We start from the raw sequence: 26,373 nt of genomic DNA, 5'->3' as shown, positions 1-26,373 counted from the left end.
TTTTATAAGCTTTATTCTAAAAGATGACAAAATACAGGGTGTTCGTTCCAACAGAAAAGACAAGATGAAAGGGACCAAAAAAACCTATTAATTTTGTTAATTATTCATCGCTTATGGCCTGTAGGGTGGAGAAAAAAAATAAGTGGGGAAATGGCGGTGAGGGAGAGGATGAAGACAAAAGGAGGGAGTCCAGTGGAAAGGAAAGGGCAGCGAGACGGAGAGGGGCAGCAGGGCACCGCGGAAGGGCTGAGCGTCAAGATGTGGCCCCTCAAGAATCTCCTGCTCTTCTGCAACGCGGGGGATCTAACAGTGCGTTACTACCATATACAAAGGATTCTTCACAGTGCTTTCAAAACTGAGCCTGCGGGCTTCCCTGGTGGCGCAGTGATTGAGAGTCTGCCTGCCAATGCTGGGGACATGGGTTCGAGCCCTGGGAAGGGGAAGATCCCATATGCTGCGGAGCAACTAAGCCCGTGAGCCACAACTACTGAGCCTGCGCGTCTGGAGCCTGTGCCCCGCAACAAGAGAGGCTGCGACAGTGAAAGGCCGTGCACTGCGATGAAGAGTGGCCCCCGCTCGCCGCAACTATAGAAAGCCCTCGCACAGAAACGAAGACCCAACACAGCCAAATAAATAAATTAAAAAAAAAAAAAAAAAAAAAGTACAATTGGCAGTGATGAAGTTAGGGCTGGGAAAAGAATGTGTCATTAATGAATGAATATATTAATTAATAAATCATTTTTAAAAAAAAACAACTGAGCCTGCCACAATCACAGGACGGAGCATGTGGGGTGACTGTAAACTAACACGCTCACTCTCCTCAAGGAAGTGGCTTCTCTAGAGGTGATTTTAATCATTACTCTGCGGCCAGAGCCAGGTTTGCCAAGAATATACAATATTTAAACTGATCAATTTGGTGTTTCTGGTCCCATCATTAACAGGATTATTTGCCAGCCCGATTGTGAAAAGATTTAATTTGAAGTCTGCAATCATTTCTACTCTTTATGAGCAAAAAGCCGTGGTTTTAGTTTCTGGGTTCTGCTTACTGCTAATTGAATGGTTTTCAAATTGAAAAATTTTTGAACGGATAATACATTCACATGATTCAAAAGCAGAAAAAAGGGGCACATGGAAGCATCTTCTTCCCGCCCCATGGCCCGTCCGCTGAGTTCTTCTCTCCTTACTCATCCTTCCAGAGAACTTTAAATTCAACAGAGGCCATTACGAGTACGTGTGTGCCTCATACTCACACACCCATTTTCTCTTCTCTTCCCCCTGCCCCCCAAAAGCGGGGTTGTGCTATACAGATTCTCTGTATGTTGCCTTTCACTTAGCAATATATTTCGTTGATCTTTTCATATCAATGTTTAGTTTCTTTAAAAAAAACTTTAGTTTTTCATAATACGAATGTAGCATAATTTAACTAGTTACCCCATCAATGTGCATTTAAGTTACTATTTTGCTGTCCCTTGACAAGCAGAAGGGCTGTGTCAAAGTGCTGACGCATCTGTAATTTTGACAGATGACGCCACACTGCCCTCCATTTTGGGTTACATTAGTTTACATTTCCACAAGCAACGTACGAGAGTGCTGGTTTTCCTACAGCTTTGCGAAGACAGCGTGTTTTGGATTTCTGCTGGGCTGAGAGATGAAAAATGGCATTTCTATCTATCTATCTATCTATCTATCTTTATTTATTTATTTATTTATGGCTGTGTTGGGTCTTCGTTTCTGTGCGAGGGCTTTCTCCAGTTGCGGCGAGTGGGGGCCACTCTTCATCGCAGTGCGTGGGCCTCTCACTGTCGCGGCCTCTCCCCTTGCGGAGCACAGGCTCCAGATGTGCAGGCTAAGTAGTTGTGGCTCATGGGCTTAGTTGCTCCGCGGCATGTGGGATCTTCCCAGACCAGGGCTCGAACCCGTGTCCCCTGCATTGGCAGGCAGATTCTTAACCACTGCGCCACCAGGGAAGCCCAAAAAAAAATGGCATTTCTTTATGTTGTTTTAAATTGAATTCTCTTTCTGCAAGTGGAATATCCTTTGACACGTTTAACAGCGACTTGTGTTCCTTTTCTATGGATCGCCTGCTTACATTCTTCGCTATTTGTCTACTGGATTACTGGTGGGTTTTTTTTTTTAAAAAAACAGTTTCTAGGATCTTTCTCTATTTATCAGGAAGGTGAGTCTTCTCTATGACTTACAAATATTTTTTTCCAGTTTGTTATTTGTCTTTTGACTTTGATGATGAAATTTTCTATCAGGTATAGTTTTTATGTTTACTGAAGTTTATAAGCCTTTCATTCCATGGCTTTTAGATTTTGGTCACAGTTAGAAAGGCCTCTTCCTCGCCAAGATAGTTTTCAAAATTCTCTTACATTTTTCTCTTTCATATTTGAATTTGTGATCTACTTGGAAGCTGTCTTGGTGCGCATCTGTGCTATGAACCTCACTTGATTTCTTCCAGAGGCTGTGCATCTGGGTGCAGAGAACAGAGTCCCTGGGGAGTTCTCACACTTCCTGCTCCCAGGACCCCATTACCTCTCTTAAAAACTGAGGATCCTAAAGAAGTTTTGTTTATATGGGTTGTATTTATTGATATTTACTGTATTAGAAATTAAAACTGAGAAATTTTAAAAACTGTATTAATTTGTTTAAAGATAACCATAACAAAGACATTATATGTTAATATAACAATGTTTTATAATGGAAAATAATTATATTTTCTAAAACAAAAATTTTTAGTGAGAAGAGTGGCATTGTCGTACCTGACTGAACATTTCTCAACTGTCCGGCTTCATAGAAGCAGCTGGATTCACCCATCTGTCCCTGCCTTTGCTCTGCTGTGACAGCAATGGCACGTAGTCTCGGAAAAACCCCATTCTACGCTCGGCAGAGACCCCCTGAGAGGGCCTCAGGACCACCAGGGTCCTGAGAGCATTTTGAGAACCTCAGATCTCTCTGTCACTGTTACCTGGAGATACCACCTTGAAACTGAATGTTTTTAAGTACCACCACTGATTTTTAGAGTTTATTTCCTTTAGTGTCGCACGCACCTTTTGGAGTCCTTTTTTGGGGGCGTTCCCCCAGGAACTGCAGGAAGAGGTGCTTTCTTGGGAAGCGGCGTTGTTCCACATGCCCCCGTCCTCGTCTTCCCACTGACCGGCACCGAGGTTCGCATCGTCCCCGCCGCTGCCCCAGCCTTCTTGCATAGATTTTGAAGCTAGAAAGAGAGGGAACACGAACGTATCAGATTCACCATTCCCAAAGCAGACAAGGGTGCCCTATCACATCATTTAGGGGGAGGCAGGACAAAAGGGGTGTACATAACCTACCTTTTACTACTTTGTTTCCCTTAGACCTAAGAATTTAATTTTCTACTAGAAATGTAATATACATGTATATGTGTACCTATTTTTTTCTTCAAACTTCAGCTATTTGTAGCCTGTGCTGTTCCAAACTCCTTTAACCAACTAGAGGTCATTTCGAAGCATGGACATTCTAACAGTAAATCCTGGGGCTACCGAAGGTGGCAGCCTCTGCGTGATGTGGAACGGCTGGTAAAACGCAGAGTCCTGAAAAGCGTCACTATCCTGCCTGTCATGTGGTGTGTCACGTGGACCAGTGTTCCCCCAGTGCGACCAGACCCGAGTCGCCAGGGGATCAGGAGAAATGCAGCGGTCTGTGGTTGGGCCCAACAGGTCTGCACTTTTGACAGGCTCCCAGGAGATGCTCCCAGAATGACAGGATGCAGACAGCTGAGGCTATAGGCAGAGGGAGCTACAAGCTGAACACTGAGTTTCGATTTCAGGATATTATTTTTCTCCTTTCTTAAAATACAAAGCAATTCTTGGTATAAAAGTTACCCCAAATTTTCACTTGCTGGGGAATCTGAAGAAGGACAAAGATCAGGTGACAGTACTGTTAGCTAGAGTCTGTAAGACGATGAAGACATGAGGCTTACAAGGTGGACAGGCATATAATTAGGCCTCCAAGGACAAATTATAAAAACAAATATACTACCTCAGCGCCTGAATCTAAATACCCAGGAGCTCCCCATCCTTTAGATGTGTAACAAGAAGTAATACAAATGAAATAAATAATCCAGCAGAATGGTTGGTATACAGAGCATACTATCCAGTGTTAACAAAGTAACAAAATACTAAAACAATAAAGTTTCATTTTAAGATCGGAGACATTTAATGGTGTCCAAAAAAAAAAAAAAAACTGAGCTTCTGCAGCCATGTGAACAATTAATTTTAATACCAGACTTAAATCAGCAAATATATTCATGCTCTTGTCATAAGTATCACATTGCAAAACAGCCACACATTACAGGATTCCACTTGGTAAACATGATCTGGACATTTGTAAGGATGTACATTTTATATGTATACTTACTATACTTTCAGATAATGGGAGGAAAACAGCATGGTTTTTCTTTTTAAGAAAAGAAAAAAAGAGAGAAAAAGCATAAACCTGGAGAATCTAAAGCAGAATTTTGTTTACTTGAAAGCAAAGCAAGTGTCAGACTGCTGTTATGTAATGTATGTTTCAAAACCTAATCTCAAAAAGAAAAATGGCCTGCCTTATCCACCTTGCTCAGTGAAACAGCAAGTTTAAATAGTTTGAATGGCAGGTAGGCGAACACTGCTGAAGAAGCGTGGAGGCTAGTAACCATCGAGCAGCTAAGCTTTATTGCTCTGATCCTTGTATTTATTTTTCTGTAAAAAGGAGAACATGGACTTCTCTTAAAAGCTCCCTTGTGTTCATGTATCAGACAGGGTAATATTTCTTTATAGTTTTAGTTTAATGTTAGACTTAAAAATGAGGAGAGCGTCCTAAAACACTAATTCTTAAAATTCAATGAGAAGTACCCCTCTAAACAGACTACCTGGGTCCATCTCGAACCGGCCAACCCAGGGCAGGCAGGCAGCGCGGCTCACCTGGTTTGCACAGGGTTGGGGCGGCCGCGGGGGCGCCGGCTCTTCCAAACGTCACCGCCGGCTCGGTGGGCTGGTCCCCCCATCCGCTGCCGCTGCTGGGCGGCTTGCCCCATGCTGCTGTGCCGTTATCAACCAGGGTAGAAGGGGAGGATGGCTCTCCCCAAGAGTTTTCAGCCTTTGAATGAACATTAGGCATTTCTCCCCAGCCTGACGAAACTGAAAAGGGCACCAGGGGAGAGAGAAAACAATAAAAATGAAACAGAGAGAGAAAGTAAAAATGGTAATTTCAAGTTCAAAATAATTTTGAGATAATCTATCTTTAGGATGGCTTTCAGTAGAAAGTGAAAAGGAGACAATATTGAATCTAATCAGATTTGTTCAGTTTTTTTTAAAGTTGCATTGTTCTCACTCCTGACCCCTATCCACTTAAAAGTCCATTATATTAAAAACTATTCAATTCACAGTATTTGCAACATGATAGAGTTTAAAAGAATAGTTTAAAAACTAAAGTTTAAGAAGTAGCTCTTTTACTTCTGGTATTATACGTAACAACCTAAAAGAAATTTCATGTTATATTAATCTCTTATAAAAAAATTTACAAGTGGCAAATATACACTGAAAATTATTTTTGCTTATCTTTTGACCAACCATCAAAGACATAGATCTGGGCAAAGAAATGAGAAGATGGCAGATTAGACATGTACAAAAAAAGTAATAATAGAGAACCCAGACAGTTCTCAGGTACCAGCAGTGGGCTGAGAAAGAGCTGAGGCATTCGTCTTTAAAGATGGGAACAGAGTGGAGGAATTATGGATAAGGGTGGTTCCAACAGACACACTGATTGCAAGTGTTTTTCAGAATTCTTCTTTCATTCCTCCACCCAGTCCTGTTGCCATAGCACCCTGATCTGGGACTGGGATGCAATGAAACTAGATAAGGGTCCCTAATGAATCCAGAAGGTTATGGCATCACTATCTACAGGCACAGAAGAGGTCACGAGACCAGGCAACAGTAAGGTTCTCCCCACCTTCTTTATACTTTAGTAAGAAAAACATTTTATGTTACATATGCAAACTTCATTTTTTCCAAATCAACCCAATTTCTGATCTTTTTGCTTTTGCCCATAAGCTCACTTGACACTACTGATAGTCACACTGACAGCGCATATCACTTGTAGTTTTCATACAGATACAGTTTCTCGGAGACAGAACTGTGAATGTTTTAAATACTAACTGAAGAATAGAAAGCATAAAATACAAGTAGCCAACCACAAATTTTAAGTTATTTGGTTAAAATATGGATATTACCATCTCCATTATGAAATTAATTTTCTGACTAAAAATAGCATGCGATCAGCTCCCATGATGCTTTACTCTAATAAAATGCAATAATATTGATTCACAATAAAAGTACATGCAACCTATGAATCATTTAAAATTACAAGCTCTATGCTAAGCAATATATTATGTAAATTATTACCAATATCAGGGAAGTTAGTCTTAATTGCTGTTGTCAGCAATTGCTAACTGTAATATTACCTATAATTATACATAAAACAATAATGCATTTTGGGAGAAGGAGTTTTACAAATCAAAGGGACAAAATTAAATTAGGAAAATTAACACAGATGACAAAAATTATGGAAGTTTTGGGAAGATAAAATAATACAGGTGTTGCTAAAGGCCAATCAGCTGTAAAAATACTGATTTACTGTTGGTAATTAAATAACAAATTCACCTAAAATCTGTCACCCTTATACTGCCATCTCTTTGAAAGACAGTACTACAAATTATTTAATTAAGTCAAGACTAAATATTTAGTCAAAAACTAAATATTAGTCAAAACTAAATATACTAACATTTGCTTTGATGCAAAGCAAATATTTTCGGTAGCTAGGAAATAATTTTAAATACATACTACTAAAATAAATACGATCTCCACTTTTAATGTTTATTGCTCAAGTGAATTTGGTATCCTTGCTGTTAATAATTTTATAGAAGTTCTTTTAAAGTTGGGCTTAATGAGGCTGAACAAATTTCTATCTTGCATTAAAACATTGATATTAAAGTTTTAAAAAATGGTCCATGGGATACAGGAGTCATTACCCCCCAATCCCCACTTTTTTTTTTGGCCACACCGCATGCGGGATCTTAGTTCCCTGACCAGGGATTGAACCCACGCCCCCTGCAGTGGAAGCGCAGTCTTAACCACTGGACTGCCAGGGAAGTCCCAAGTATCTCCCTTCTTCAACTGAACAAACACAGTGCTGGGAATAAAATAACAACAGCAATGAGATGCCACCAGAATATGTAGTTTTCAGTCCGTTTTAAATATACAGTAAGCCCCCTACATACGAACGAGTTATGTTCCGAGAGCGCGTTTGTAAGTCCAATTTGTTCGTAAGTTCAACAAGGTTAGCCTAGGTACCCAACTAACACAATCGGCTATATAGTACTGTACTGTAATAGGTTTATAATACTTTTCACACAAATAATACGTAAAAAAACAAACACAAAAAATAAAGAAAACATTTTTAATTTTACAGTACAGTACCTTGAAAAGTACAGTACAACAGCTGGCGTACAGTACAAGGGGCTGGCATCGAGTGAACAGGCAAGAAGAGTTACTGACTGGAGGAGGGAGAGGAGGTGGGAGATGGTAGAGCTGAAGGATCGTCAGCAATAGGAGACAAAGGGCAAACTGCAATTTTACTGGGCTTGAAATAAATATACTGTACTACTGTACTCTATACAGCACTGTACAGTACAGTACACAAAAGCACAACCACTTGTAGAGGATGCACGCACGTGACAACGTACGCCAGACATGTCGTTACAGAACCCAGGTCCGGCTGCTCGCCGCTCAAAAGCCAATGAAGAGGCCAGGTTGGTGGAAATGAAAGTTTGCTTTATTTTGGATGCTGGCAACAAGCGGGGAGGGTGGGGAGGGCAGACGCCTGTCCAAAGACCGACTCCCCCCTCCCCCGACAATCAGGGGGCAAGAGCTTTTATAGACAGAGGGCGGGGGCTACATGTAGAAACAATACAGTCAGCTCTGACAGGCATCTTGAAATTGGTCATCAGTGGTCTGACCAGAGTCATCTGGATTGTTTTAGGTTCAGTTAATCTTTAGTTCCAGGGTCTGTTCGTTTCCAGTTCCTTGAGGCCAATTCTTGGAATTGTGGCAGCTTATGTCATGGCTACAGCCTGGTCATCATGTAGGTAACTTCTTCCACCTGGTGTGGGTTTCAGTATCTATAAGACAGCTCACAGGATACGGCTCAGAATACTATCTACAGCCCTTGAGGAGGAACTAAAGGTCCTTGACTATGTTTACTGACTAAACTTTTCCTTTGTTTTCCTTTGTTTCTGCATTTTCTCACTTCTCTGATTAAACTTATTCTTCGGCTGAAGTTTTTCCACAGACAAAAGGCAGGCTGAGGACATGGTGGGAGGGGGCAAGGACCCTAGGGTCCTGTTCCGTTTCAATGTGAACTAACTAATGTGCCTGGACATGTGAACGCACATTCACATCTTTGAAAGTTCGCAACTTGAAGGTTGGTATGTAGGGGACTTACTGTACATTCTTTATCTTTCTATCAGAACGGAGAAAACCAGGGTTCCCAAGTGCTGCAGGCCCAGAAGACTGGCGTAAAAATGAGCACAGAGCAGATAAGAGGCCAGGAAACAGAACCTAGAGAAAGAGCATCTTCACCCGACTCAAAGATTCTCATCCTAAGCACTACAGACAGTTAAGTTGGGAGGTGGCATTTGTTCTTCTGTGAAATAAGAAATCAATGCTAGCTTGTTCCATGGATGCTACTTAGAGAGTTTTGTAAGTGTGACAGGCACTCCTTTTGGGGAAGAAAGGTTCAGTTAAAAAGTGACCAATTACAATTAAGTGAAGGAAAAATAAAGGACTGAAAATTTAATTGATTAGGCATTTGAGCGCCTGCTATGTGCTTGGTATTTTTAGGTACTAACTCAAGTATTAACGAGATGGGAGTTTGTTCATAATGATGGCACTTAAGCTTAATGTAAATTTATTACAATGCCTGGATGGCTACTGGCTTACGGAGGGGCAGAGCAGCAACAATTTTTCATATTTACTGCAGCAACGATTAATTTTTCACATTTGAAATCAAGACAGGTACTTAGAGTGAAGCTTTATGCGGAAGGGTTTGCTCAGTCAGATGCAAAGCATCCCATACTTTTTAGAACGCCCTGTTTCTTGGGCATTTATTTGGCACTTCTGTTCCAAAAACAGGGGAGTCTACCTGAGGGTTACAGATAAGGGTCCTTTTTAAAGCTGACCACGTGGTCTCAAGTTGCACAACAGCCTCTTAGGAAGAGCTGCCTTTGCTCGTCTTACTGGGTCATCACAGAGGGTAGGTATCAGAAACAGAAAAAGAAGTTTTTATTTTAGTGCATTAATACCAATTTTAAATGGGCTAACTCTTTCTTATTGATATGCTGTGTACGGGGGCAAATGGCATCTTTGTCTCATTTTTCTATTCATTTTGAACTGAAGGTACCTAAAGTGAAAACCTTCGTGTGTGTCCCCAGGACCTGCACTGACCGGCATCTCCTCCTACTTCTTGAGCAGGATTTCTGATTCCCTGGTCCTCCCTCACATCCAGCCCCACTTACCAAGTCCCTCAACACACAGGAAAGTATAAACAGCCTAACCAAACCGAAACCCAAGAAAAATCTCATACCCACACAAAGCATCGATTGCTCACAGCTCATTCCTCTTTCAGCAACTACTGCATGGTGCTTAAAATAGAATTCCTCTGGCTGGAGGGGTCGGTGAGATCGATTTCTGAGGTTATGGTGTGAAAATAGTCACGCTCTAACAGCATCTTGCGGATTCACTCCATCTGCAGGTGACTCCACTTTTGAGTATCATTTTTATACCAAAGGATGATAAAAGAGCAACTGAGCTTCTAGGACGGGGCGGCTTGCAGGCAGGACAATGTCCTCCAGCTTCTACTCTAAGGAGACTTAGAGAAACAGCACATGTGTTTTATCTACATAGGGAGAGGATTCCCAAATCCAATTTCTTCCAAGTTTTAGTTTATTGAATGCGTGATATGCTTCTTCCATGATTAACTCACACAATCTCTGCCTTTGGTTATGTTTGTGCCAGAAAACTAAACGATAAAGCAAATATAATATCATTAGAGTAAGAATCCAATGCAAAGTCAAGTCTGCTTCTGGCTGGGGCCTCCTGCAACCCCATGAGACAACTACAGGGATTACCACCGGCACAGCTGAATGCCTGGTGAAGGTTAATGAGACACATTTCCGAGGAGCTGAGGAGAATAGGTAGATAGGTAGGTAGAATACGGATTAAAAAAATGTTCTGGAATAAAAGCGACATTAGCAGTATTCTTCTGGTTTTCTGATTGACATGTGGCACTATATTTCACTTCCATCCACCCCGGGAGGACACAGCCCTAGGCAAGATATCATGACCCCACCATGTCACTGGTTTCACTCAGATCAAGCCTATAATGGCCTTCATATTTGACTCTAAATTAACTGGGTAGTTATCTCTCTAACCCCTCACCTCACCACCTCCCAATCCCTCTCAAATTATCTGTACGTCCTGATGAAACCTGACAAAGTTCAGGGGTGAAAGAAACCGTCTCTGGAGATTCTCCCTTAATCTCATTGTTAGATTCAGAGTTTACTGTGAAGATAAGTTATTCATCAAATGTTTTATTAATTAATATTCAATGTTCTCCTGTGCCTGCAAATTGATTTTTAAGTGTCCCAGAATATTTATTTCTAAGTGCACGAGATAATCGGGCTGTATTTCAGGATCTGCTTTCACTTCCTTAGAAACATAAGTAAGGGCTACGCCTGCAGGTCTGGCTCAGACTTACCCCAGGCCTCGGGGCAGAGCTGAGGAGGAGGCTCTGCTCCAAGCCAGCTGACACCACTTCACACCCTACGCCACCAGTGAGACCCCCTGAGTCTGAGAAGGACTGGGAAGGGCAGCCTACCATCTCTGATCAAAAGGCAGGCATGGGGTATTTCTCTAGATTATTACTGTACTGTGTCCCAGCTCCAGAATGGGTTTGAACCACATCCAAATAATCCAGTTTATGAAGCTACACTGCATTTCCTAAATTAATATCAGTTATCCTTAAGCTCATCAGGAAACTAATATTAACAAGAATGGGACAAAAAAATGACTGTCCCGGGGCTTCCCTGGTGGTTCAGTGGTTAAGAATCCACCTTCCAATGCAGGGGACGTGGGTTCGATCCCTGGTCGGGGAACTAAGATCCCACATGCCACAGGGCAACTAAGCCCACGCGCTCTGGACCCTTCGCGCCACAACTAGAGAGAAGGCCATGCGCTGCAATGAAGAGCCCACACGCCGCAACGAAGATCCCCCGTGCCGCAACTAAGACCTGATGCAGCCAAATAAATAAACTAAAACAAAACAAAAAAACTGTCCTGTAGCATTTACTTTTTTTTTTTAAATAAATCTATTTTTTTATATTTTATTTTTGGCTGTGTTGGGTCTTTGTTGCTGCACGCGGGCTTTCTTTAGTTGTGGTGAGCGGGGGCTACTCTTCATTGCGGTGCGCGGGCTTCTCATTGCAGTGACTTCTCTTGTTGCCGAGCATGGGCTCTAGGTGCTCAGGCTTCAGTAGTTGTGGCACAAGGGCTCAGCAGTTGTGGCTCGTGGGCCCTAGAGTGCAGGCTCAGTAGTTGTGGCGCATGGGCTTAGTTGCTCCACGGCATGTGGGGTCTTCCCGGACCAGGGCTCGAACCTGTATCCCATGCACTGGCAGGCAGATTCTTAACCACTGCACCACCAGGGAAGTCCTGTAACATTTACTTTCATAAAACTGGACACACACAAAACCCTATGTGATTGAGAAACCATATTTTGTAAGACAGAGATCAATACCCTTAAGTGGTGATGATCAACAACTAAAAAGCAACCCAAACTCTGAGATGAGTGAACATTTTGTAAAATCAGTGTAGGTCAAGAGCGAAACTGCAGAATCTATAAAAGACCCACTCTGTAAATAGCAGAAACCTCGTCAGATAGTCATCAGGTGTGGGCCTTCATTTGGAGGGGGAATCCCAGTCGATCTGTGACAACCAGGCTGGGCAAGTGCTCAAGCCACTAGCTAAGGCACTGCCTAGCAATGCTGTCACTGCTGCTCCCATCGCTGACCTGAGCTGCCCAGGTATCACGATCCCCGACCAGGGGGGCCACAGGCTGCATGCATGAAAATGCACGGAGAGGACCCAAAGGAAGCAGCGCTCTGTTGTCACTATGAAGGGAACTGGGGAAGGCGTGACAGCTCCTCCTGTGGCGCAAAGAACAGCTGGTCTCGAGGGCTGGGACAGCGACAGGCTCAGGTCACCTGTGGTTCCTGAGAGGGATGGACTCTGCTCCCGTCGCAAACGAGCGCTTGGTTCAGGTCAGACGTGCGTATCACGGGTGATGTGGGGCAGGAATAGTGTCTCAACGCAGCTACCTTGTGTCGTGGGAGAATAAGAGACTAATGATATCAATGAAAAAAATTACAGAGTAAGCCCCCCATCATCCCTTGCGATACGCTACGTGTGCACTGTCTCTGCATATGGCTCAGTACGTGGAAACAATTCCTCTAAGTGTTTGTTTATCTCTGTAAAGTGGTAAAATAAAATCCACAACTGCTTTCACACCATCACCACAACTACGTGCATGAGGCCCGAGGGCCGGAGGGGAGAACAGGAACACAGAAACAGTTACCGTGGTAGAATGGAGCACATTTTCCTTCTTCTACTTTCAGTGAGACTATGTGCAATTTGTTAAAAAAATATTATCTATAAATATTTTTCACATACAAGAAAATGATTTTGGCCCTTCCAACCAAACAGGAATGCTTTTTTCCAGGGTAAAGCTCATTCTTTGTCTACTAAAAACCAGTAAGAGGAGATTCTAAAGGTAAAATATTAAAGAGGAAAAAAAAGATCACAAATGTACGTAATGATGTCCCAATCTCTGTGGGGTGTCATGGATGTAATATTTTAGAAGTGGCAGCAGGCAAGGTATGTATTACCATCTGAGACCTTACCACTTCCTCACCACATGTGCCCTCGGTAAGCTATTTAACTGCCCAGGGATTCCTCTGTAAAATGAGGCCCTGGGGGCCGTGGGGACCACATGAGATGATGCATGAAGATGTGCCGCACGTGGTCGCCCGGTGCTGCCAGGCCACGCTTATCGCCAGGACCCCGGAGCCAGGCACACGGCACATTTCAGCTGGAGCTTTTCCAGAAGACAATGAGCAGGGGATAAGGGGGCTCAAACCGTGACCCCTGAGGAATAGTCATGGGAATGAGGACTTCCAGAAGAAAGACTTGGGTGGGTGGGACACGATAGCTGCTTTTAACTATCAGCTCTTCTTGGAGTACTTTTGTATACCTTTACTATAATGCTAACCACAACACTAAATTTTATATTACTGGCCTCTCCCACTAGACCATATCTTAATGTTTACATCCCTTCACTTCTGGCATCAATTATCTTTCTTCCTTCTTGCTTCCCCTCATTCTCTCAAGTACTTTATCAAATTTAAGTGTCTAGAAATGTTAATCATGTATTAGTAAAAAACAGGAATCACAAATTCAAATACCCCAGGGAACCAGCCAGTTAATGTAAACAGGCCCACGTAAGAAGAATAACAGCAAAAGCTTGATGATCAATAGCTACTGCTCAAAGGCTTCAGTGCTGGGGTATAATAGGGGGTGGTGGGGAGTGTGGCAAACCAGAAAGCACACGCCTCATCCAAAGGGGACCATTCTAGCTCACTGCTGCTGTGGAAATCCAATGTATCAGAGCTTCCAGGTTTCCAAAAGAAGCCAGATTCTGGAATTTTATATAAAACATTTTCATTAAAAAATGTTGATTCAGGGGAGTTCCTTGGTGGCCTAGTGGTTAGGATTCTGGGCTTTCACTGCCGTGACCCGGGTTCAGTTCCTGGTCAGGGAACTGAGATCCCGCAAGCCGCGAAGTGTGGCCAAAAGAAAAGAAAAAAAAAAGTTGATTCACATAAACAATGTGGGCCCAAAAGGCACATCTGTGGGACCAGGTGTAGCCCATGGACCACCAGGTTTTTGAACTTCGGTTTAGTGACAGTGAAGTGCATGTAGAGGCTAAGACAGTCTTGAGCTCCGTAAAGAATTCCTGACGTGGTGAGCTGCCAGGGAGCCTGAGAGGAGGCTGGAGGGAGGTATCTGAACTGAACACAGAAAGGAGGACAGCTCTCCTTTCACCCCAGCTGCCGAATGCTTGCAGTGGAAACCAAACAGCTGCCCACATGCCCAGGCTGCCCTAGGCAAGATGACGGCCCCTCCACCCGACCACGGCACCTCACCACCTGACGCTCTACCTGCGTACGTGCTAACTCACGGAGCCTGGCCTCCCTTGCTAGACCGCACACCCACCAGGCAGGGATTCTGTCTGTTTTGCTCCCTGCTGTATCCCCAGCAACCAGAGCGCTGCCTGGCGCCTAGCAGGTCCCAGTAAACACATGTGGAATGAATGCGTATATCCACTGCGGAACCATGATCTCTGGGTCTGAATACTGCCCAGCAACCCTTCAGGGGCCCCTGGTCAGCTCTGTCCATTCTCTACACGGGCCCACGCACACCTGGCCTCTGCTCACACCTCTGCGCCAAGCCCTTGCACCCGCAGGCTGGTGTCCTCAATTCTCTGAGGAAAAAGAACACCAGAAGGTGCCCCTCACCCTCTGGTCACAGCCAGCCGGCCTCCTCTACAAGACAGATGGCGTGTCCTCTCCGACGGGATGTGGGGTCTCCTTCCTTTGCATCCATCTCCCTCTCCGCATGCCCCTTTCTATGAGCTTTTAAACACGCTCAGAACTCTACCATCTTAAACAAAAATCTCTCCTCTCGACCTTGCCCCTCTGCTCACTGCCATTCTCCCACAGCTGTATCTTCAGCCCCATCTCTGGCTGAGATCCAGTCTTCCATAGCCAACCTCTGTTGTCCCCTCCACGGGACATGTCTCTCCTGTGCTCCTGGATAAGTCAGTGCATGTCACCATTATCTGCCCACCTGCCGGAGTTCTGAACCCTCTTTGCTCAGCTTCCTTCTTTGCTCCCGCATCCAAATGGTTTCCAGGTCTGGCTGCCATCTCTGTCTGCACCCCCTGCCACTATTCCAACCCAGGCTGCCCCATCACACCAAACACGGCTTAGCTCAGCTCCTCAACTCCAGCTTTGCTTCCCAGTGGTCCCCTCTTCATTTTATAGCTGAAATGATTCTACAAGTCAGTCTGATCATTCAATTTGCTTAATCTTCTCAATAGCTTCCCACACCTCTGGATACACCCCAGCTCCTTCACATGGCCTGAAAGAACTTGCCCGCTCTTGCCCTGGTCTCTTCTCTCTGCAAGGCCTTCCCGTCACCCCTACCACTTATCCCAAGCACCAACCACTCTGAAGTTTTTTGTTCCTCAAATATGCCACCTTCTCTCTTGCCTCCAGGCTTTATATGCTAGTCCCTCTATCTGAAACACTCTTCTGCACTATCACTCAGTATCTGCTCACCCCCGACCCCTCATGATCAAAACCTTGGTTAGGTGCCATCCTATATGCCATACTTTCCTGGTCCACATTCCGTAATTGTCTGGGTACTTGTCTTTCTGGAGGTTCAAAAAGGGCAGACCTTCCGTCTTCTACAGTTACACCTCAGCACACAGTAGGTGTTCAACAATGCATTCTGATTAAATGTATGCCAAATAAAATGATAAAGGTACCAGTTCTAGAAGCGTTCATACCGGTGGGTATGAGAGCATGAGAAAACTTACAAACTATAGGGCTTTGCTGGGTGACCATAAACCACGTGCTTGAGGAGGCCAGGAGGTGGGAGCTGGATCAGGGCGGCTGGGTCTGGGATGGAGCTCTGGTACAAGGCAGTGGAGGCGCAACACAGTCTCTCCTCATATCTGTTTCAATGATGTCCGATGGTCACGACAATTTTTTTTTTAACCCAAATCTCTGCATGTGACAGTCAACAGGCACTCAGCATCCATTCTACTGCTTTCTATTAGCCTTCTTGTATTATAGAGGCCCAAAGGTAAAAAAAAACTACACTGTAGACTCCCTTGCAGGTTGGGTTCTGGATGTAAATTCGGTTCCATATATAAGATGATTGAGTGAGTGACCACGGAGAAAGGACTCTATCCTTAGTCTTGTCTTTATGGCATGTTTTTAACATTTAGGGATGGCATAAAACTGGAAGGGATAACTAATATGCTAATTACAGAATCAGGGTTCAAAAAGATCTCAAGAGGCTGGGGGACTTGAATGCAAGTTTACCAGGAACAAAGTGCTACACCTGGGATCAAGCCGCCAACTGCACAAGGACAGTCCTGAGTGAGGAGGTCTCACAGTGGCCTTAACAAAAAGAAAGACTTCAGATTTTAAGCTCAATTTAAGAAAAATAGTGTGCCGTGGCTCAAGAAGACTAAATGAAACTTAGAATGCATTGCTAGGAGTACGGTTGTGGGAACGAGGGAGGTTAGTCTCAACTAATTCTGCACTGTTTAAACCATACTTAAAGCAATGACATCAGTTCTGGGCACGAGGACCCACAAGCTATAGCTTTTCCAGATGACAACATAATGCCCTGAGTTGGACTATCTTCTCTCTCTCTTTTTAAAAATTTATTTATTCATTTACTTATTTTTGGTTGCATTGGGTATTTGTTGCTGCATGCAGACTTTCTCTAGTTGCGGCGAGCGGGGGCTACTCTTTGTTGCAGTGCGCAGGCTTCTCATTGCGGTGGCTTCTCTTGTTGCGAAGCATGGGCTCTAGGAGCGCGGGCTTCAGTAGTTGCAGCACACGGCCTCAGTAGTAGTGGCTCATGGGTTCTAGAGTGCAGGCTCAGTAGTGGTGGCACACGGGCTTAGTTGCTCCGCGGCATGTGGGATCTTCCCGGACCAGGGATTGAACCTGCGTCCCCTGCATTGGCAGGCGGATTCATAACTACTGCGGCACCAGGGAAGTCCCTGGATTATATTCTCTTGCTGGTCCCTCCCAGCCCCGGGAGCCCAGTCCTCTCACCACTTGGGCAGACCCTTTGGACCATGGACCAATATTCAAGTCAGAGATGTGGAGCTTCTGTTAGTTCTCTAGTTACGACATCCAGCTGAATTGAATTCTCTCTCTCTCTCTCTCATGGTCCGGGCTGCATGTTTATTCTCAGTCACCATTCACGCTCCCTGTGGGCAGGCTCTGGTCTGAATCATCTTCTCTTCTCTTCCACTGCACCATCTAGTAGAATGCCTTGCACAAAGCAGGAACTCAAAACACAGATTTTAGTCTAATTTTAGCATTTTTCTTTCAACTGAAATCAAAACATGATTTGTACTGTATAATGTCATCACATTTTACAAAAATGGTTTTCTTTCACCGTTAACCACATCAGAAACACCTGTGGAGCTTTAAAAATGGCCAGTAAACAGGTTTCCCTCCAGACCAATGACACTAGCAATCTCTGAGATTGGTATCCCCCAGTCCCCAAGCTCCTGGGTAATTCTAACGAAAGCCCTCTGGTGTTGAGAACCACTGGTTTATCTCATAAGGAAGTGAAGACTTGGGACTTCCCTGGCGGTCCAATGGTTAACACTCTGAGCTTCCACTGCAGGGGCACGGGTTCGATCCCTGGTCAGGGAACTAAGATCCTGCATGCCGTGCAGCGAAGCCAAAAAAAGAAAAAAAAAAAAAACACCAAAAAGACTTCGTAATAAGTAAACACAAACTAACATAGTGGTCTCCAGGTTTTCCAAAGAGGATGTATTTCTTCTTTCCTCTCCTTTCTTTTGAAGGTGCTTAATGTTTTTTTTTCTTGAATCAAAAGCTATCAGAGAATCCTACTTAACTTTCTTCTCTTTGGGTAACATTCAATACGATATTGTAAGGTGAAGGGCACTAAAATCAGTTTAATGTTATTTGCTACAAAAACACTAGTCGAGTATGTGTGCAAATGTAATGAGAATAAACTTTTTCTCTTTACCTCTAAAGGAACACACAGTCCCCCACGTACCTGGACCGAGCAGTGGCGATCGGTTCAGCTGGGCGCTGGCCTGGTGCGTCGGGGGCGCCTCGGCCACGTTGGCGTTGGTGCTCGCGGTGGTGGTGCTGGTGCTGGTGGTGGTGCTGACCGAGGCACTGCTCTGGATGCCCGGGTTGTTTCTGTCCCACATGTTTACAGTTTTATTGTTGTAGTTGCTCGGGTCGCCCCAAGCTGAGGTACCGTCATCAATTTCCATTTTGCGTCGAATAGATGGCGGGGAAGGTTCCTCCCAGCCCGTGGCCTCACTGCTGTCCTTCTGTTTGACAGGGACCGGCCCCCCAATCCACCCTGTTCCTGTCTGTTTAACGGAAGTGGCTCCTCCCCAGTTACTCGCGCTGCTGTCTTGGGGTTTGCTCGCCCAGTTCTGTTGGGGGCCGGGCTTTAAAGACTCTCCCCAGCTCGTCCCTGGATTCACCTTTGCATTTGTGCCATTGCCCCAGCCACTGGTCCCGGACCTTGGAGCCTCGTTCCAACCAGACCCTGATCGATTACTGTCAGCATCCCATCCAGAGCCATTTTTTTTCCCATCCCCCAAGTGTCCAAGGACAGAAGTCGAGTCTGCCCAATCTCCCCCGCCTGCGCTCCAGGCTGGATTCGATTTGTGTCCATCTCCCCAGTTCTGAGATCTGGGTTTTTGAGGCTCACCCCAGGTGGGTGACTTGTCCTCCTGATTTACGGTCCCACTCCAAGCGTGGCCACTCTTGGCCGCAGCAGCATTATTAACAGCAGTAGAGCTTATCGTGTCTCCCCAAACCCCGGGGCCATTTGGCGCTTTGCTGCTGCTATCTCCCCAACCTGTGTTTGCTGGCGCAGCAGCAGGTGGTGAGCTGACCCACCCCGATACTGAAGAGGTATTTGTACTGTTCATGATGGACCCATCGTTCTTCCCCCCTGAGTTTGAAGGCTGAGTAGCTGCACAACCCCAGGCCTCTGTCCCATTGTCATTCTTTCTCTCAGACCTTGGGGATTCTTCAAATTCCCAGGCAGTGTTTTGCTTTACTGGAGTCTGTCCCCAACCAGTATTAGACAGAACTCTTGGGTCAAGATCGTTCCTTGGCAATTGGATGTGCCCTTGGTCTAGAATCCCTTTGTCTCGCCTTCGGCCTTCTGTTCCTTCCCTCCCAGCGCTTCCTTCGTTGTGGCTGCCAGAACCGTCGCTGCTTCCTTCACTTGCTGTCGTTCCAGAAGACGCAGCTTTGGCCCAAGAGTTCGTGTGTTCGCTGCCAGGCTGCGTGGCAGGATTCTGGCTGCCGACACTAGGACTCTCCCACCCTGTTGATCCTTTCCCATTGATGTCGCTACTGGAATGCTGGTTTGGGGGCTTTCCCCAGTCCCCGTTCACCCCGTTAGAGGGGCTTCGGCTGGGGTGGCCCCAAGCTCCCGAATGGAGGTTACCGACGCCATGGTTGCCACTGCCTCGCCCCCAGGCGAGGATGCCAGGACCGGCAGGAGGTCCCGAATCCCACGCGTTCCCTCCGTTTCCCTCCTTGTGCACAGCACTGCTGGAGCCATTCTGCTTAGCACTTGATGCTGAGTTCACAGTGTCGCCATTCCCCTGATTGAACCCAGAATTGCTATTTCCTGTGGCAGGGTTACCTGGGGACAGTCCCCACACAGAACTGCTGATTCCTTCGCTGCCACCCCCAGTGACTTGAGAAACTGATGATCCGTTAGCACCAGGAAGGCCTTGCAGGTGGGGCGGGATGATGGCCCCCATACCAACAGCCATGCCCCAGTTTGGCAGTCCGTTTGTCTGCACTGCATTGATAGGGTTTGGTGAAGAGTTCAGGGGGTTAGTGTTATTTGGTCCATCAGTGTTAAGGTTCTGAGGTTGTACGCTGAAAGACACATTCTGAGAAGTGGACGTTTGTGGTTCTGTGCTCTCTTGCGGCAGCAAGTTTCCCCAAGCACCTAAAGTGCCCGCTGGGTTCCCATTCTGGTTGCCCATGTTTTGACCTATGGCACTGACTGGACTGCAAATACTGGAAGGGTTGCCTGTCGCCACAGTTCCTTCATGTCCAAGTACAGGCCAGGCAGCTGGGTTGGCATTGGGATTAAGGTTAAGATTAATGCCAGCATTGGAGTTGGAAGCACCCCAGCAATTCTGACTTCTCCCATCTCCGATCATGTTGTCCATCTTTCCATCCCCACCACTGAGGGAGCAGTGAGCCAGGGCGGAGCTGGAGCCCGTGGCTACGCCCCACACTCTGGCTGCGTTTCCATTACCGTTTGCTCCCCCCGCCCCAAGGGCACTCTGATTAGAAGGGCTTTGGACGAGTGCGCCATTGGTGCCATTATTGCCGTTCGTCTTCTTGGTATGTCCAGTGAAGCTGCCCTGGGCACTCCCTGTAGCCATGCTACTGTTCTCTGAGCCACAGCTGGAGGTACAGTCAGTGTCTGTCGTACATTCTGAGGCAGACTCAGCCTCTGTTCCCGTGATGGAAGGCCACGCCTCCTTATCGGTCCTATCTATTATCACTTTATCCCAGCTGCCGTTGGCTTCGCTTCTGTAAGTGGGCTGCTGTCCCCAGTGGGAACTTTCATAATGCTCTGCCAGCCCGCTGTGGCCGATTTCTGAAAAAGATGAAACAAGTTCAAAGTTAGATTTTCCTCCCACTTATCAGTGAATCAACTGTTAAAACTAGTCTTTGGGGGAAGCTCTTTATTTCGAGTTTTCAATTCTGAATGACAAATACTAAAAAATGACTTCAAGAAAAAAGCTGTTTGTCTTCTAAGTAGCTCCCATTCAAAAAAGAGTTATTCTTGGGCTTCCCTGGTGGCGCAGTGGTTGAGAATCTGCCTGCCAACACAGGGGACACGGGTTCGAGCCCTGGTCTGGGAAGATCCCACATGCCGCGGAGCGGCTAGGCCCGTGAGCCGCAACTACTGAGCCTGCGCGTCTGGAGCCTGTGCTCCGCAGCGGGAGGGGCCGCGATAGTGAGAGGCCTGCGCACCGCGATGAAGAGTGGCCCCCGCTTGCCGCAACTGGAGAAAGCCCTCGCACAGAAAAAACGAAGACCCAACACAGCCATAAATTAAAAAAAAAATTAAAAAAAAAGAGTTATTCTTTAATTCTCACCACTACACCATACTATTGAGAAGATTCACAACGCACATTAGCACAGGAGCATCTTTGAAAGCATTTGTAGTAAAGAAAGTGGCTTAACTGGAAGCAGTTTGGAATCTATGCGACGCTGCAACACCTGTGAATACTCAGCTTCTGGGAAACGCTGGCTACAACACTGAAGCGCACATGGATGCTGAGTGCAATTTGCAGTTCTTTTCAAGACTTCTAATGAGTCACAGTATTAGAAGTCACACAGCTCATTTGGTAGAAAAGAATTGTGAATGCCCCGCAGAATCATATAACAGAACCAATATTTTGGGGGTGGGGGATGGAGGGAGAGAGAGAGAGAGAAGAGGTTTTAGAAAATGATCTCTCATGTTATCAAGGGTACAAGAGTTAGAACCATTTGATTACACTTATACTACTTTATCTGTTATTACCAGTGATTATGGTTTATCCTGGTTTCCTGTGCATTAATAAAAAATATTCTCAGCCCTATATCTGGTATCTTCTCGGATCTCTATGGATTCCTTCTACATTTGCTTTCTACTTCCTTAATTTAGTCTTTTCTTTGGAGATTCTCAGACTAACTTTATATGATATCTTCTATAGTATTTATATCATTTCACTCTTATGATCCTTTTAAAGAAGCTAGTATTTGGTATCTGTATTTTATCTCCTATAATTTCCTAATTTTTTGAAGATTTCTAACATTGCAATCAAACTTATATTCCAATGAATTTTCCAACAGACTTTATTCGAAGTATGCATCACTTAAGACCTCACACAGTTTAGAAATCCTTGACAGTTTCTTTAAATAGTATGATATATAGATAATTGCAATTAAATATTTCTTCTCTTTTAGAACCCTTTCATTATTATGTTCTCTGCAAATTAATTTCAACAAGAAAAATCTTACTCATGAACAGTAAAACTGGGTTCCCCCCCCCCCCAAATCTCTTTGGTAGTTTGATGGAGCTAAAAGAAAAGAGGAAGTATTCAAAGAATTATCACTATCACTAGAAAGAACATACTAAAACTAACTTCAACCTTAAAAAAAAAGCCCAAAACAAATGACTTTTGTTGCCTGATTTAAAAGGAATGTAATGAATTTAGAATGATGGTCTAGGTGATTCTAAAGTAGGCAGGTAGGGACTTCCTTGGCAGTCCAGTGGTTAAGGTTCCGTGTTCCCAGTGCCGGGGGCATGGGTTCAATCCCTGGTAGGGGAACTAAGATCCCATATGCTGCATGGCGTGGTCAAAAAAAAAAAAAATCAACAGTGTCGCTTGTAAGAGGTTTTTTTTTTTTTTTTTTGTAAGAGGTTTTTATTCTTCTTTTTAAAAAATTTTTGGCAGCATTGGGTCTTCGTTGTTGCATGCAGGCTTTCTCTAGTTGCAGCAAGCGTGGGCTTCTCACTGTGGTGGCTTCTCTTGTTGTGGAGCACGGGCTCTAGGCGCGTGGGCTTCAGTAGTTGTGGCGCACGGGCTTAGTTGCTCCGAGGTATGTGGGATCTTCCCAGACCACGGCTTGAACCTGTGTCCCCTGCATTGGTAGGCAGATTCTTAACCACTGCACAACCTGGGAAATTCGAGGCTTTTGTTCTTAAGAAAATAAAGAAGTAAATATTAAAAAAAAAAAGTAGCCAGGTAATTCCAGGTGAAAACTACAAAGGGAAAATGAAGATAGGCAACAGAAAACTTTAAGTATCTAAATTACCATAAAACAACGAAGTTCTTTATTGCCAAATATTGATATTAGGGGTTGGTTCTGCTACCCTGGTTTATGACAACTTCCTCTGTTGGTTTTGCCAATACTATAAAAACTAGCTTATGTAATAACCAATTTAAAGAGATCAATGAGGGCTTCCCTGGTGGCCCTCAAAATAAAGAGATCAATGAGCCACTCATCATTTAACAATGAAAATAAGACCAAGTTAAAAAACAGAGATTATCCCTAAATGCCCATCGACAGATGAATGGATAAAGGTGTGGTACATATATACAATGGAATATTACTCAGCCATAGAAAGGAACGAAATTGGGTCACTTGTAGAGACGTGGATGGACCTAGAGACTGTCATATAGAGTGAAGTAAGTCAGAAAGAGAAAAAATATATATATTAATGCATATATGTGGAATCTAGAAAAATGGTACAGATGAACCAGTTTGCAAGGCAGAAATACAGACACAGACATAGAGAACAAACGTATGGACATCAAGCAGGGAAAGGGGGGGTGGGATGCATTGTGAGAGTGGGACTGACATATATACACTAATATGTATAAAATAGATAACTAATGAGAACCTGCTGTATAGCACAGGGAACTCCACTTCGCTGTACAGTAGAAACTAACACAACATTGTAAAACAACTATACCCCAATTAAACAAACAAACAAAAACCAAAGATTATCACTTTTTGTCAGCAAACCTACCACAGTTCACTCTCCCTCGGTCTTGCCTCTGCAGGGACAAGGTTTACCCAAAGGCAGGCCACCTACCTCTTGACTAGGCCAGCACTCACTGCAACCTGCACCCAGGAGTAGGAGGTTACCAGCCTGGCCTAGCAAGGTTTTATATCCATAATGCTTGCCACATATTAGGCAACCAATAAACGTTTGTTGGACAAACAAAAGAATCAATGTATAGAACCAAATATGAGTTTTAGCTAAAGCCACCAATTAGCTGAACAATCTTAAGTCATTTCTTAACTCTACAAAGATGATGATGAACTAACTACATAAGCCCTAAGGGTCTCAGCTCTAAAATTTATAATCTAGAGCTTATATATACTACATAAGAATCACACAAAAAGATACCTGGCAACATATTTGACACTGTCAATCTCAACTATAATACTGGAGAGAAGATTTTTTTTCCGGTAAAATATACAAAATATAATTTTCCATTTTAACCCTTTTTGAGTATATAATTCAGCAGTGTTAAGTACATTCATTTTGTGAAACCATCACCACTATCCCTCATCCTAAGATGAAACACCATACCAGCAATACACCAGGGTTCCAATTTCTCCACATCCTTGCCAACACTTGTTATATTCTGATTTTTGAATAACAGCCAGCCTAATGGGTGTGAAGTGGTATCTCATTGTGGTTTTGATTTGCTTCTCCTTAATGATTAGTAATGGTGGGTATCTTTTCACGTGTAAAGCAAAGACATTTTTATAATCAAACTGATTTATTTCGTTTAAAATGAACAATCAAAGAACTACATTGTTTGCATATAAAAAAACCATAAAACCCAATGAGTTTTCAATAAATAATGTAAAACAATTCCAAAATATGCCATCCTCCTACTCAGATGGTTTTGTTTTGGAATTTTCTACAAATATTTATAATCAAAACATAAAACTGTAAATAATAAATATTATTTAATTTCTGACATTATGAGATGATAAAATGTAGGGGCAATGTTGTTGCTTGTGAGAAAACTAAATCTAGATCATTACATTTTGAGCTATATAACATTCTACATAACATTTTACAAGATAAAATAATTTATAAACTTCTCTATGAGATAGAGAGAGGGTAAGGCAAGTAATGAATTTAATACAGTAACTAGGGAATTCCCTGGAGGTCCAGTGGTTAGGACTCCACACTCTCACTGCCAAGGGCCCAGGTTCAATCCCTGTTTGGGGAACTAAGATCCCACAAGCTGTGCAGTGCAGCCAAAAAAGAAAAAAAATACAGTAACTAAACCTGAAAAGGGGAGATGGAAAACGAGGAGAAAGATTACGTGAAGAACACTGAATCAATATGCTGATAAATACCTGAATTCTCTACTTTCATGGATAGTCCTTTGCCCTTAGAGCTTTACAAGAGCAACAAAGGGCCAAGGACCAAAGGCTAACGTTGGAATTAAGAAAATAATCCTGTGAGAAAAAGGATTTTTTTCATTCACATAAATTTAAAAAATCCCAAATTTCAAGAAAAATATTAGTCATTAGGTAAAAAAAATACACATCCATAAAGGTGTACCAAAGGTATGTAGCGGCGCCGCGCAGCCTGGGCTCTTTCTGACAAGTGCGTCCGCCTTCTGAAGGGACGGCCCCCACAGTGATCAAGTTCCACCGCTCAGTCCTTCCCTCGAGTGGAGAGGAAGAGCTCAAGGGCAGCAGAGCCAGTTCAACACCACCGAGGCAGTGCCGGCAGGAGCCCCAGCACCCGAGACGACAGAGGGCACGATGAAGTCTCGCCTGTGCGTTTACACACTGGAGTCTCTAGGACACTTTCACTTACTACGACTGGATTCTCCTATGAGAATCTAGGAGAATTTCTAACTGTCTCCCCCAGACCCATTCCTGCTCCTCTCCAGTCTCTTCTCAGTAATGCACCGAATAGTCTTTCCAAATGGACCTCCAGCAGATCACGAATGCCTACTCACACACTTCAAAATCCTCTTAACATCAAAGCTACGAGGTATCACCTCACACTGGTCAGAAATGGCCATCACTGAAAAGTTTACAAATAATAAATGCTGGAGAGAAGAAAACCCTCCTACACTGTTGGTGGGAATGTAAACTGGTGCAGCCACTATGGAGAACAGTACGGACGTTCCCTAAAAAACTAAAAATAGAGTTACCACATGATCCAGCAATACCACTCCTGGGCATATACCCAGACAAAACTATAATTGGAAAAGATACATGCACCCCTATGTTCATGGCAGCACTATTAGAATAGCCAAGACATGGAAGCAACCTAAATGTCCACTGACCGAGAAAGAAGATATCATATGATATCACTTGTATGTGGAATCTAAAAAAAATTACACAAATGAACTGATTTACAAAACAGAAACAGACCCACAGACATAGAAAACAAACTTAAGGTGACCAAAGGGGAGGGAGGGAGGGATAAATCAGGAGTTTGGGATTAACAGATACACACTACCATATATAAAATAGATAAACAACAAGGACCTACTGTATAGCACAGGGAACTATATTAAACTATAACAGGGAACACTGGAGTAAGAGCAGCTCTGGGAAGGAGAGAAGAAAGGGAGACGATGGACTAAGATCTAGACATACTGAGTCTGGGGTGCTTGCAAGACCTCCGAGTGGATCCGTCCTCAGCCCTGGGAGAAGCAAGTCAGAAGCTCAGACGTTAATGTGCAGTTCATCAGCAGTCCCTCCGTGGGGACTCACGCATCCTTGCAGGTGCTTCATCCAGCTCCTTAAAAGGCCGTTAGCACCACTCTTCTCCCCTCTTCACTGCCCTCCAT

The 26,373-nt window shown here is 44.2% G+C and overlaps 1 protein-coding gene across 8 annotated transcripts in view; it reads right to left on the bottom strand.

Moving 5' to 3' along the window:
* TNRC6C (trinucleotide repeat containing adaptor 6C) overlaps positions 1-26,373 on the bottom strand; it is a 138,169-nt gene that overhangs the window by 34,105 nt on the left and 77,691 nt on the right. For all 8 annotated transcript variants that reach the window (XM_082442962.1, XM_082442964.1, XM_082442963.1 and 5 more), the window contains 3 exons: positions 18,030-20,633; positions 4,941-5,156; positions 3,051-3,217 (listed from right to left, as the gene is read on the bottom strand). In XM_082442962.1, the coding sequence (XP_082299088.1) occupies positions 3,051-3,217; positions 4,941-5,156; positions 18,030-20,633 (2,987 nt within the window). The remainder of the gene's footprint in view (positions 1-3,050; positions 3,218-4,940; positions 5,157-18,029; positions 20,634-26,373) is intronic.

Source organism: Balaenoptera physalus (assembly GCF_965194825.1).
Source record: "Balaenoptera physalus genome assembly, chromosome: 20".
In the NCBI taxonomy this organism is placed as follows: Eukaryota; Metazoa; Chordata; class Mammalia; order Artiodactyla; family Balaenopteridae; genus Balaenoptera; species Balaenoptera physalus.
Note: the sequence above shows the minus strand (reverse complement) of the source record. Positions and strands in the feature narration are given on the sequence as shown.